At 37.7% G+C, this 12,898-nt stretch overlaps 1 protein-coding gene across 1 annotated transcript; it reads left to right on the forward strand.

Annotated features, from left to right (window-relative positions):
- The first annotated feature begins 197 nt into the window (after positions 1-197).
- On the forward strand, positions 198-3,425 carry LOC147320766 (uncharacterized). The gene has a single exon (XM_086308954.1). It carries the CDS (start codon positions 286-288, stop codon positions 976-978), a length of 693 nt encoding a protein of 230 aa, XP_086165080.1. The 5' UTR covers positions 198-285; the 3' UTR covers positions 979-3,425.
- Positions 3,426-12,898: the final 9,473 nt, after the last annotated feature.

A 12,898-nucleotide genomic window follows, 5' to 3' on the forward strand; every position in this document is an offset into this window, starting at 1 on the left:
GCATGGTAAACATTATGATCAGCATCTTATTATCTATTTTTGAATCTGGGTGTACGGCTGCTGATTCCAGTAGGCCACAGCCAGGCTCCACCATCAGCCAGCAGGCCACATCCAGCAGACCCAGCCAGGCTCCACCATCAGCCAGCAGGCCACAGCCAGGCTCCACCATCAGCCAGCAGACCACAGCCAGGCTCCACCATCAGCCAGCAGGCCTAGCCAGGCGCCATCATCAGAAATTCCGCTTCCGGGTCCCTCGTGGTGGCCGCCTCGTGCTCTCGCTTCAGTATGCCACCCAAGAAAGGCCCAACACCAGAGGAGGTTGAGGACATTAAAACCTCCCTCGGAGCGCTGTGCGGAGACGTGGCCGCAGTCAGGGCACAGCAGGAGCTGCTTCTGGGGCTTCTGGAGGAGGTAAAACAGCTACGCCTCCAAAATGCCGAGAAGGACAGACGGATCATGGATCTCGAGCGGCGGGTGGATGAGCTGGAGCAGTACACCCGTACGAACGACGTGGTCATCAGCGGTATTAAAATCAAGCCGCGCTCGTATGCGCGCGCGGTGGCCGGGAACGTCGGGGAGCCCAGCGACGAGGAGACCCGCTCGGTAGAGCAACAGGTGGCGTCCTTCCTCCAAAGCAAGGGGATAGAGATGGACCTGGAGCACATAGAAGCATGTCACTCACTGCCCAGGAGGAGTGACAGACTGCCGGCCATCATTATGAGATTTGTCAATCGGAAGAACAAGGTCGCACTGCTGAAACAAGGACGCAAACTGAAAGGCACGGACGTTTTCATTAATGAGCATCTGACACGAAAAAACGCAGACATCGCGAGGAAGGCAAGGCAACTGAAGAAGAACGGTAAAATACAACATACATGGGTAACAAACTGTAAGATTTTCATTAAGCTAAACGGGACACCAGAAGAGGCAAAAGTACTGATAGTGAGGAACATGGAGGATCTGGACAAGTATAACTGACACCAATGTATCAATTACACCAGGAAATGACATGGACACGTTGAAATTAGTTCTTCAACAGAAAGTAATTGATCTAGATTGTGAATATAAGGAGCATAATATAATAGATCCAGAAATAGATTCTGAAAGTAACTTTCTCTCTTCTTTTGTTAAAAATTGTAATTATTTCACTCAGGAACAATATGAAAAAGAAATTAACCTAGACGGGAAGCTCTCATTAATTCACTTTAACAGCAGAAGTATGTACTCTAATTTTGATTTCATTAAGGACTATTTGCAACAATTTTCTCGCCCCTTTAGTGTTATAGCCATCACTGAAACTTGGTTCAATGTCGATAAAGGAATAGATTTTTGTTTGAATGGATATGATTTAAAATACATGAATAGATTAAATAAGGCGGGCGGCGGGGTTGCTATATATGTTCATAACTCTATAAAATATAATGTTGTAACAACTATGTCTATGGCTATTGATGGAATTTTGGAATGTTTGACTATTGAGATTATGAATGAAAAAAAGAGAAATGTTATAATAAGTTGTATATATCGGACACCCAGTTCAAGTATTGACACTTTTAATGAATGGATAGAAAAAACGTTTGCTTCGGTGAACCAAAAATTACTATTTATCTGTGGTGATTTTAACATTGATTTGCTAAATCCAACAAGGTTAAAAGCCATTGATGACTTTACTGACACAATGTACAGCTTATCACTATATCCAACAATAACAAAGCCAAGCAGAATAACTTCACATAGCGCCACTATTATTGACAACATTTTTACTAATGTCATGGATTTCCAAATTAATAGTGGTCTGCTTGTCTGTGATATAACTGACCACTTACCAGTTTTTACTTTGTGTGACTGTGATTTTAAAAAAATAGATACCAAGATCATGATAGCAAAGCGAACAATAAATGAAGAAGCAATTCATGCCTTCAATTTCGATTTAGCACAACAAGATTGGAGTTCGGTGTATGAAGAGTCAGATGTGGACAAGGCTTATGATAATTTTCTAGATATTTTTACTATGTGGTACAATAAACATTGTCCTGTAAACGAACACATGACAAAGAAAAAAAAGATAAAAAGTCCTTGGCTCACAAAAGGAATTATTAATGCTTGCAAAAAGAAAAACAATCTGTATAAACAGTTTATCAAAGTAAAAACAAAAGAAGTGGAACAAAGATATAAAGCATATAGAAATAAATTGACTGATATTATAAGAACGAGCAAACAACTTTATTATAGAAGAAGATTATATGAAAATAAAAACAATATAAAAGGAACTTGGGATGTGTTAAACAACTTAATTAAACAAGGATCTTCTGGAACATCATATCCTGAATATTTTACTGATGCAAATGGTGAAAATCACAACATGAGTAATATTGTCGATGGGTTCAATAAATTCTTCATAAATGTTGGCCCTGAACTAGCAGCGGACATCCCGTGTCATAAAAATGAAAATATCAGTAATATAAAATCAAATCCCTTTTCACTGTTCCTCTCAGCTACAAATGAGCAAGAAGTAATAAATATCACATTAAAATGTAAAAGTAAGTCTTCAATGGATTATCATGACATAAATATGTCTGTAGTTAAACAGGTTATTCTGAATATTGCTAGTCCCTTAACATATATCTGTAATTTATCATTTCAGTCCGGTTGTTTTCCAAAAAAAATGAAAATTGCGAAAGTAATACCACTATATAAAAGTAATGACAAACACAGTTTTACCAATTATAGGCCTATTTCTCTACTGCCTCAATTCTCAAAAATTCTAGAAAAACTTTTTAATTCAAGATTAGAAAAATTCCTTGAAAAACATCAAATAATAAATGTTGGTCAGTATGGTTTCAGAACGCAAAGAACCACTTCAATGGCGATAATTGAGGCAGTAGAAGAAATTACTGATACACTGGATAAAAATAAATATGCAGTTGGTATTTTTGTTGACCTCAAAAAGGCCTTCGACACAATCAATCACTCAATTTTACTGGATAAATTGGAAAGATATGGTATTCGAGGGAAAGCTGGTAACTGGTTAAAAAGTTACCTAACAGGTCGGGAACAATATGTTAGCATAGGGCATTACCATTCAGAGAAACTTGGTATTACATGTGGTGTTCCCCAAGGGTCAGTGTTGGGACCAAAACTTTTCAATGTATACATAAATGATATTTTTGATGTTTCTCAAGTACTTAAACTCATACTGTTCGCAGATGACACCAACATATTTTTCAGTAGCGATGATTATACTGATCTTGTAATGACTGTAAACAGGGAGCTAAAATTAATAAAAAAATGGATGGACATAAATAAATTATCATTAAATATAAATAAAACTAAAGCAATGTTTTTTGGTAATTTAAAATATAATATAGAATTACCAATTATCATTGAAGGTGTACCAATTGATAATGTGAGTGAAAACAGATTTTTGGGAGTTATAATTGATAACAAAATTTCATGGAAACCCCACGTCAGACACATAAAAACCAAAATTTCCAGAAGCCTCGCAGTTTTGAACAAAGTGAAACAATTCCTTGATAAAGATGCACTTCGTACTCTGTACTGTACCCTGGTTCTTCCATATCTTACATATTGTGTGGAAGTGTGGGGAAATACATATAAAAATACAACTAATCCATTAGTCACAGTACAGAAACGAGCACTGCGTATTATTCACAAGGCTGGTTATCTAGAACATACTCACAAATTCTTTCTTCAGGCAAAGTTACTTAAATTCCAGGATCTGGTTAATTACAATACATCCATAATTTTGTATAAAGCTTTTACTAAACTTTTACCGGCAAATTTACAAACTAGATTTGAAATTCGAGAAAAGGTTTATAATGTGAGAGGCTTTGGAGAATTCAAATTACCCAGAACTCGAACAACCCGTAAAGGCTTTTGTGTGTCTGTATGTGGTGTGAAAATCTGGAACAGTCTGAGTTTACAATTGAAACAATGCAAAAATATTCATAGATTTAAATTTCTCTACAAACAGTTGGTCTGGTCACAGTATACTCAATGATGGGTTTTAGTGTGCTCTGTAATGTCTGTCCTCTTACCATTGCTGGTATGGATTCCAAAATAAAAAATAAAAAATAAAGTGTGCGTATGTATGTACATATATGTACTTGTGTGTGTAGATATATATGTATGTATATGTATGTGTGTCTGTTACTTGTAGTTATTACTGCCTGTTACCTGTGGTAATGCAATTTATAATTTATATATTCTGTATTCAGTTATGAAGGCTCTAATTGTTGGTTGCGAGCTGCCGCTTAGATGCTTGTATCTGCCCGGGGCTGTTGATGGGTCTGTATGCAATGATGGGCGTAGCTGCGGGAAGTTTATTGTTTTTTTTTTTTGTTGATGAGTGAGTATAGGGGTGGGATTTAATAAGTTTTCTTCGTCCCACTTCTTTTTCAGGCAAGTTTTGTTTTTTGTTTTGTGTATTTTATGTTCAATATAGGTATTTGTTGTGCCTGAAAATGAATAAATAAATGAAATGAAATGAATGAAATGAAATGAATCTTGCTTGTGAATATTTTCACATATTTTTAGCGTGGATTATTAAAAAAAACAAGATGTAAATTTCTATGTAATTGGCAATAATGTACATGATCAACAATGATAGATACACTCACCAATATCATAAGGACAAAAGAGAACTTGAGTGATCAAAATGGCATTATTTTGTTAAATGAATGTCTAGACTATGAGTTGATTTTTTTACATAAAACAAATCCCTGACCTTCACAGGTCACACACACACACACACACACACACACACACACACACGCACACAGGTGTTTTCAATTACCCCGGCTGATTAGACCTTTAGTTGTGTGGAGGTTGCGTGCAGCTCAAAGATTAAATAAGGATTACTGTATTATAGTTCAGTGGGGATTTGTACTAGCATAAAAGTCTAAGTTGTCTCACACTAACAGGTGAAACAAAACTAAGAGGCGAGCGAGGCTGATTTATGTATTTAAACTGTGATTCTGTGCTCTAGCTTAGCTAGCAATTCATGCTAGAAATGTGAAATGAACTCCTCTTGTGTATCTCTTTTATCAATGCACTGGACCATCTGCCCGGTTTTTTTTTCTCCATTTATGAAATTAAATTATTCACATTTGGAGTAATTTGGTTGAAATTCAATGTGCACAGATTTCATTCATGAGAGCAAAGTAAATGGTCAAAGCTGTAATATTGTACAATCAGTCTATACACATGAGGGATATCTTGCTCACCATTGGGCTCTGACTCCAGCAGCCAGGCCAAGCCTGAGCTGGTTTACAGGTTTACAAAAACCTGTGGTCTGGTACTGCCCAGCTCACAACTCTTTACTGGTGCTTTGCTGGTGCATTCCAGTACTTAATAACATCCACTCCACATTTTTCACAGTTTCATCAATTTTCCACAACAAACCACTCAATGTTAATGATTATTGATATCAGATTTGTAGACTGAGGTGGACTGAGCTTGGAAAAGGTCAGGTCTTTAGAAATGATTTCTCACAGAGCATCACTTCTGTGTCATAAATGTCTAAATTGTCAGTTGACTCCTGTGGTATCATATAACATGGCTTTCCATTTGATGAGAGAAAGCCAGCGTGATAACAGTTTCATTCACCGAAGAAGTAAGGAACCAGCGGATTACTTGACGGCAGGATATTTAGTCCAAGTTAAGGAATGGTGTGCAGGTTAGTTTTTAAGTCAACGCCTGGATCCATCACAGAGATATTACGTGAGTGTTAAGATCCCAGACACAAAGACATAAAGCTAGTGACTAAACTAATAGAAATATAAAGCCAACACTAAAATATGAAAACTTTTCCTACTTTTAACTGCCTGAAAGGTAATTGCTTTCACTATCTGCTCTACTGTCCATCAAAAACACCAGTTTTTCCTTGTTTAGATGCTGTTTGAAGAAATGGTTGTTTAAATCATATCGAATCTGTTGTATTAAGGCACAACTTTTACTTTTAAAGCAGAGCTTGTCCAGTTCACTTTTCCATGTTTCACTAAGTAGTTGGTGAGGTTTTGCAGACAAATCTCAACCAATTTCACCCAGCAACATCCAGCTCCCACTTGCCTACATGCCAGGAAATCCATATTTTTCCTAAGGAACAAGTCACTGACTCAGCTGAGGCCTGTGTGACTGTTGCCTTAGTTTGTCAATATCTTACTGCTGAATATAGTAAATACAGCAGGATCACATCATGGAAATAATATCAGTATTTCTCTGTTTTTTTCTTTATAATTTTGTTATGTTCTCCAATATCTATTTATTTCTAATCATCTTTTCCTTCTCTCAACAATACTTTTAAAAAAAGCTGCCTGATTTATACTGATTTTCTACATTGCAATATGATTTAAAAAAAAAAAAAAAAAGCAACTGTAAAGCATATACACTGTTCTAAACAGCAGCAGCTTTTTCAAAGATGTTCCTCCTGAGTGAATTGACACGGGAATATTATGGGACGCAAATCATGAGTGTTAATTTTACCCCGAGATGTGAAAGTAAACACTTCAGTTAATTTAACTTTTACGGTGTTTTTAAATTGCCGGACCAGAACCAAATCAACTCTGAGTGATTGAGTAACACAACAATCACAAAAAAGGAAGGAAGAAAGAAATGGAAACGGCCATGGCAATAAAATACAGATAAATGTGATTTTTAAGAGCATAACAATGTTTTGTTTTGTTAATATTCAAAATGAGAAATGGAAAAATTGATTGCCCTTTATGAAACAACCAGAAAATTTGAAGGAAGATTAATCTCAAGACCAGGTCAAAGATGTTATTTTAAGCTTGAAATATCACACAAACAAGTGTGTGTGTGTGTGTGTATATATATATGTGTATACACACACACACACACACACACACACACACATACACACACACACACACATATATATATATAAGCTTTTGTCTAGCACTATTGTAAATAGCAATCCAAAGAACCGTATTAATTTGCACAGAATATTAAAAGCACTTGTGTATATGACATGGCTCCATGTAAGGAGAACATCAACATGATGCATTTAGACAAATAGCCATGTTGTCTTAGAAATATATATGTTCTGGGGCGATCGTGGCTCAAGAGTTGGGAGTTCGCCTTGTAATCGGAAGGTTGCCGGTTCGAGCCCCGGCTTGGACAGTCTCGGTCGTTGTGTCCTTGGGCAAGACACTTCACCCGTTGCCTACTGGTGGTGGTCAGAGGGCCCGGTGGCGCCAGTGTCCGGCAGCCTCGCCTCTGTCAGTGCGCCCCAGGGTGGCTGTGGCTACATTGTAGCTTGCCATCACCAGTGTGTGAATGTGTGTGTGAATGGGTGGATGACAGGTTGTGTAAAGCGCTTTGGGGTCCTTAGGGACTAGAAAAAGCGCTATACAAATACAGGCCATTTACCATTTACCATTCTGTATTTCTCAAAAATCTCCATGCATCAATGGATTCATTTTCAGTAAGAAAAATAATAGTAGTAGGCCTAGTATTTATATAGGATATTTTAAGAACCCAATATACTACACAAGAGCCGAAGCCCAAAGGCTAGAGTGAATAGGTGACATTTCAGCTGCTTTTTGAAAATGTCCAGAGATGGGGAATTGCAGATCTTAGGGGTAAGCATGTTTCATAGAGTGGGAGCAGCAGCCTCTGTCCCATGGAGAACGCCGTGTCTGAGATGGGGTGTAGAGGAGAAGAAGGTCCAGTAGGTACTGTGGAGCAAGGGCATTAAAGGATTTGTTGGTGAGGAGCAGGATTTTATAGGAAATATGGGACTTTACCAGGAGCCAGTGGAGGTGCATAAGGACTATAAGCCATGGAGAAGCTGTGGTGTGTGTTGCCATAAACTTAGCTGTGTTTCTTCATTCTTACATTTCACTTTCACTTCTGAAAGTGGTACCTGCAAGGTACAGGCACCAAAAACTACTTGGTTAGGTAGTAGAAACACACACGCTGCAGTTTTTACTTGCAAGGGCCATCACAGAGCGCTCACACGAGAGTGGGGTCCTGTGATGTGTGCTCTGAGATTGCTCCTGTCTTTATTTATATACAAGGGTAATACAATAATGAATACGTCTGTTCACAGACAGAGGAATGTTGGTGCGTATGTAGGTGTGTGTGTGTGTGTGTGTGTGTGTGTGTGTGTGTGTGTGTGATTCTGAAGGACGCACCCTCTTCTTGTTAGGGAGCGAAGATAAAAGTGTTCAGCTTTCCTCTTCCTGGTAGGGAGTGGCGATAAGAGTATTCAGCTCTTATTATTGCTATGGAAAGAAACTGATAAAAGAGAACAGAAGTCTTGTAGTGAACAACAGTCTAAGTCATCAAAAGGTCATCATGCAGTATTCTATCATATGTAAACTTATATCATTAAAAGTTTATACTGACTACTAAGTACAATTCTCCATTGACACTGCAGAATGAAAGAAAATCACACTTAAATATTGCGTATAATATCACACCAAGTGGCCCTTAAGGTTAAAGTTGACACAATCATCTCAACGTTGCTTAAACCTGGGGTGTCAGGTGGTGCGAAGTAGGACACCTTGTGTATGATATGGTGACTTTGACAAAACATCAGTATTTATGGCTCTGGGAACTAGATCAGGTTGTGTCACTAAGACATCAATAATGTTTATGGAGCCAAAAGTCAAATCAGATACAAAACTGCTTAAAAAATAATATCTAAGAACCTTTTTCTTTTCTCCCAGAGGTTGTAATTTTGGAAAAGAAGTTTATTGCGATTATTCATGTTGGTATAAAAAAGCCATCAGATTCAGCTTCTTTACCACATCCCACCTGAGCACTGTACAAACACCATGCTTATTTGGGAAGAAAATTATGTATTATAATTATAATTACATATTAACTACATATTTATTGTTATAATCAGTAAATAAAGCTGCTACTGCACAGCTAAAACTTTAACTGTGTACATGCATCAGTGCAACCACACGGTTACCAAGTACCATGTGCGTGCGTGCGTGCGTGCATATAACTCCATTCTTAACAATCCATTCAAATTTGGCTTACATCCATCAAGGTCTTCAAAATCAGCTTAATGATTAGTAGGTTAAAAATTGACAAAAGGCCTTATAACTTAGAAACTATGATTTTTACAAGTGTGGTATGCATTACCAACATGTAAAAAGTACATGTACAGTATAAAGATATTATGTCACACTTGACCTCTGACCTCTCCTTAAAGGTCAATAGATTGATCTGAAAGTCAAAGTGGTGATAATGCTTAAAAAAACATTGTAAAATTGTTTCTTACTACCATTGTTTGTACTGACAACATATAGGCACATAGGGAATTATGGAATTATGTGTATTCTAAATACACGTTACTGTCCAGACTTTGTTTTATACATTGCAGTTGTTTTTTCCTGTGTAATAATATTCAACATTGCTATCAATACATTTTTCAAGAATGTGGGATACTGTTTGTCAGTGATTTGGAGAGCACCGCGTGTGCTCCCAAAGGGAAAACCAATTCTGCAGGGGAGACCTACCTTGGCACTTGTGCAGGTGAAACCAAAGGGAAGATATGCTTCATCATATTTTATAGTCTTTGGCTTGAAGGAAGTTGGTTTGGAAACATATTCAGCGATGCTGCATCTCCTGTTTTGCGTTTGTGTGGGAGCCCCACTAAAAACCTGTCCATTATGCTACCAGTGTCCAAGTGTTTTTTTTTTTCCTTTTCATACCCAAAGTACCCATTACTTTTAAGATTGGCCTAAATGTTTTTTTTTTTTTAATCAAAATTATAGTAAGTGCTGGATCAGGTCACCCTGATCCAGCACTTAGCTGTGCTACTGTTTTTGTTCTGTTCTTCCAGTACAACCTGTCAATAAAATTTTGTCTTCTCTTTGTGTTTGTGTTTTGTCCTCATGTCTCTATGCTCTTCTCTTCTATTTTCCATAACAGCACAACCTTTTGCTGCAGATGGCTGCACTTCTCTGAGTATGGGCGTAATGAAAGGGAGTTATTTTTTCCCATATGGAGTCAATTATCATATGGCTTTTACCTATAAAGCGTCTTGAGGCAACTTTTGTTGGGACTGGTCGCTAGTAAATTTAGTAAAGTTAACTTAATTTGATTTATAAAGCCCATTAAAGCAACAGATGTTAACTCAAAGTAATTTCCTGACACACTCCTGTTTCAATCCTGGTCTCCAAAACCCAATTACAAAATACAAAACTCCCATAAACAGACAATATAACAGCATTTGTAATTGGAAGGAAAAAGAAGAAAATGTCAAAAAATACAAATTAAATATAACTAAAATCTGATAAACAGTCAAATAAAAAGAACAATGAAAAAACATTTACAGTGAGTTTGACCAAACTATGAGAGCTACAGTTGAAGCAATTGAAAATAGGTAGGCCCTCAGAGCCAATTTCAAATTGTCACATGTTAAAACAGGTTCTCACATGGGAAGCCAGACTATAGCAGAGCCTGGTGGCAATAAGAGCAAAGTCCTGCTGACCTTTAGGTTTTAGGTGAGAAGAATGGACTAAGAGAAGTTGTGATGATGAGCTCAGAGACCTGGAGGCAAAATACACCATTAAAAAAATCTGTAATACCTTGCAAGCTAATCCATGGAGTATTTAAAAAGAATCTTTTCCAAACTTAATAGTTATCCAGTGCAGCTGAGCTAAAATAAGAGTGATTTAGTGTCATTTCTATCTTTCTTCTATGGAAGATGCTTTGCTGTGCCATACTCCAGCCTCTTACAGAAGCTGTGTGAAATCTCAGACATAACATGGTCATGATCAAAGCACTTTTTACTACAAGCCTCATTCACATGAGAACTTTATCTGTGCCTAAGCATTTTGTTTTATGCATTATTCAGTCTGGATGTCAAAGGATAGTTTGACATGAAAAGTAGCCAGGCAATCGATCCACTGACCGTGTAGCCTTAGACGACCTGCTCTACCTCCTGAGCCACAGCCACCCCAATATGTAGAAAAAACTTATAAAGAGACTGTGAAAAAGCATCAATCAGAGAAGTCACATCCTATTTAACCTCTCCTACACTCATAACAGCTTCCTGTGCAAGATGATGTTTGCGCAGTTTGCCATTAGAAGGTCATTATGTTGTCACAAGTGTGTTTTTGATTTGTTGTTGGGAGAAAAGCCTGAGAGTTAACCTGTATTAAAACCCAGTGCTTGCCCAATAATGTGTATACTTAAAACAGCAAAGAAACTAAATATTCAGAATATTTTTTCATAAGGAACAATTTGCTTCCTTTGATAATTTTTTTAATGGGTTGATTCCATTTTTTAAAATTCACATCAGACACTAATTGTGATTCACAGCCGAATAATTTTTAAATATCTTAAAAGATGTCTAGAGGGGATTTTTAAACATCCACTTCTCTGTACCTGATATGAGCGTCAGAGAGTCAAAAAGGGGCTTCTCACATAAAACAAACAGAGCGTCTCATCCATAATTCATGGCTTCCACATCTCCTGTCGACTGCTATTTGCTATCAAAATAAGATCTGTAGTTATGTAACATGAAAAAGTGAATAAATTATCGCCATATCAGGTTTGACTCCTGTGAAATCTCCCAGCCAAATATGGTCTTTTTCCCTGCTTTAGATGTCAACACCGGTCAGCCACCATCTGTCTGCCCATTCACTCATCTGCCAAATGTTGTTTAGTATCTACTTACTGGTAAGTCTGGCAGGTGACCAGTCATTGTTTGCCGATTTTATTCCATGATTAAAACCGACTGCTGGGTAAAACAATCACAGTCTTGAGTAAATACTAGGAAATGTCAAAGTCTGCACTCTGACCTAGTACACGGCTTTTTTTTTTTTTGGAAAAATGTGACTTTTCCTTATAATTCATAGAAGTTGCTTGCATCAGTAAAAAGGTGATGTGGGATTTTATTCAAAAGATTTAAATATTTAAATATCATATAAGGTTCTTATGTCTTGTGAGGTTTTTTTTCTAATAGGCAGTCTGTTATTGTTTCTGTTAATCTTTTCAGAGAAATACATATTGCCGCATGTTATCCAGAGAGGGAGTCTTCTGGGTTGCTTTAATTGCAAACATATTTTTTCCATCTCGCTTCCATCTGTCTTTCCTGCAGTCCTGTGTTGCTGCTATAAATTACTTTCTTCCTTTCTTGTTATCTCCTCTTATGAGGCTAATTTCTATCCTGGCCAGATGAGCTGTGCCTATTTTGAGTAAATACTGTGCAAGCCTCACCCAAGAGAAATGTGTTCGACACTGAGGCATTAACAGCTCTCCTCCGTCTCACTCTCTCACTCACCTTGCAAGGATAGGTCATCTACAGGGATGATGGACAGGTGATCTGTGCTGGGTTACCGTGACCTTTATAACCTTTCAGTGACCTTTCACAACCTTCTGACCAGCCGATTAGTGTCCACCACGTCCCTCTCTGATTAGCCTGAAAATTGGAGCTATTTGAATGACCTTTTCAGCTGAAAGGTCTGCTCCCTCTTCTGCTTTCCCTCTACATACACTCATATGTCTTTTACACTGCCTTCATTTGCAGTACTGCACAACTACACACATGCATGCACACTTCGGCACTCAATCTCAAAGGCCCATCTTCTATCTCCCCTTTTTGCTTCTGAAGGGTAACATGATGAGGCTTATCGACCACCGTGTTGTTAACCACAGCAAATTTGTAGCTGCGTTCTCCTACATTTCACTGTGTGCTCACTGTGGACTCTGTCCTGAGTATGTTCTTCAATTACTCTTCACTTCCTCCTGCTGTTTTCATTTGCAAGATTCCAATCACTCTTTTTTTCACTTTTCTTGTTACTTTCAAACAGCAAAGAGTGACAGTTTCAGCTCACAGGTTACTCAAGAAAACACAAACATGCAGGGAGCTGGACTGTGAGGAAACTAA

This window comes from Aulonocara sp. 'chitande type north' Nkhata Bay, linkage group LG10 (assembly GCF_057382095.1).
Source record: "Aulonocara sp. 'chitande type north' Nkhata Bay isolate Kocher_YH1m ecotype deep benthic linkage group LG10, A_spYH_male_GT1.1, whole genome shotgun sequence".
Lineage (NCBI taxonomy): Eukaryota > Metazoa > Chordata > Actinopteri > Cichliformes > Cichlidae > Aulonocara > Aulonocara sp. 'chitande type north' Nkhata Bay.

Bases quoted from the DNA above. Each gene is read 5' to 3' on its own strand.
- LOC147320766 (XM_086308954.1), top strand. From the start codon at position 286: ATGCCACCCAAGAAAGGCCCAACACCAGAGGAGGTTGAGGACATTAAA.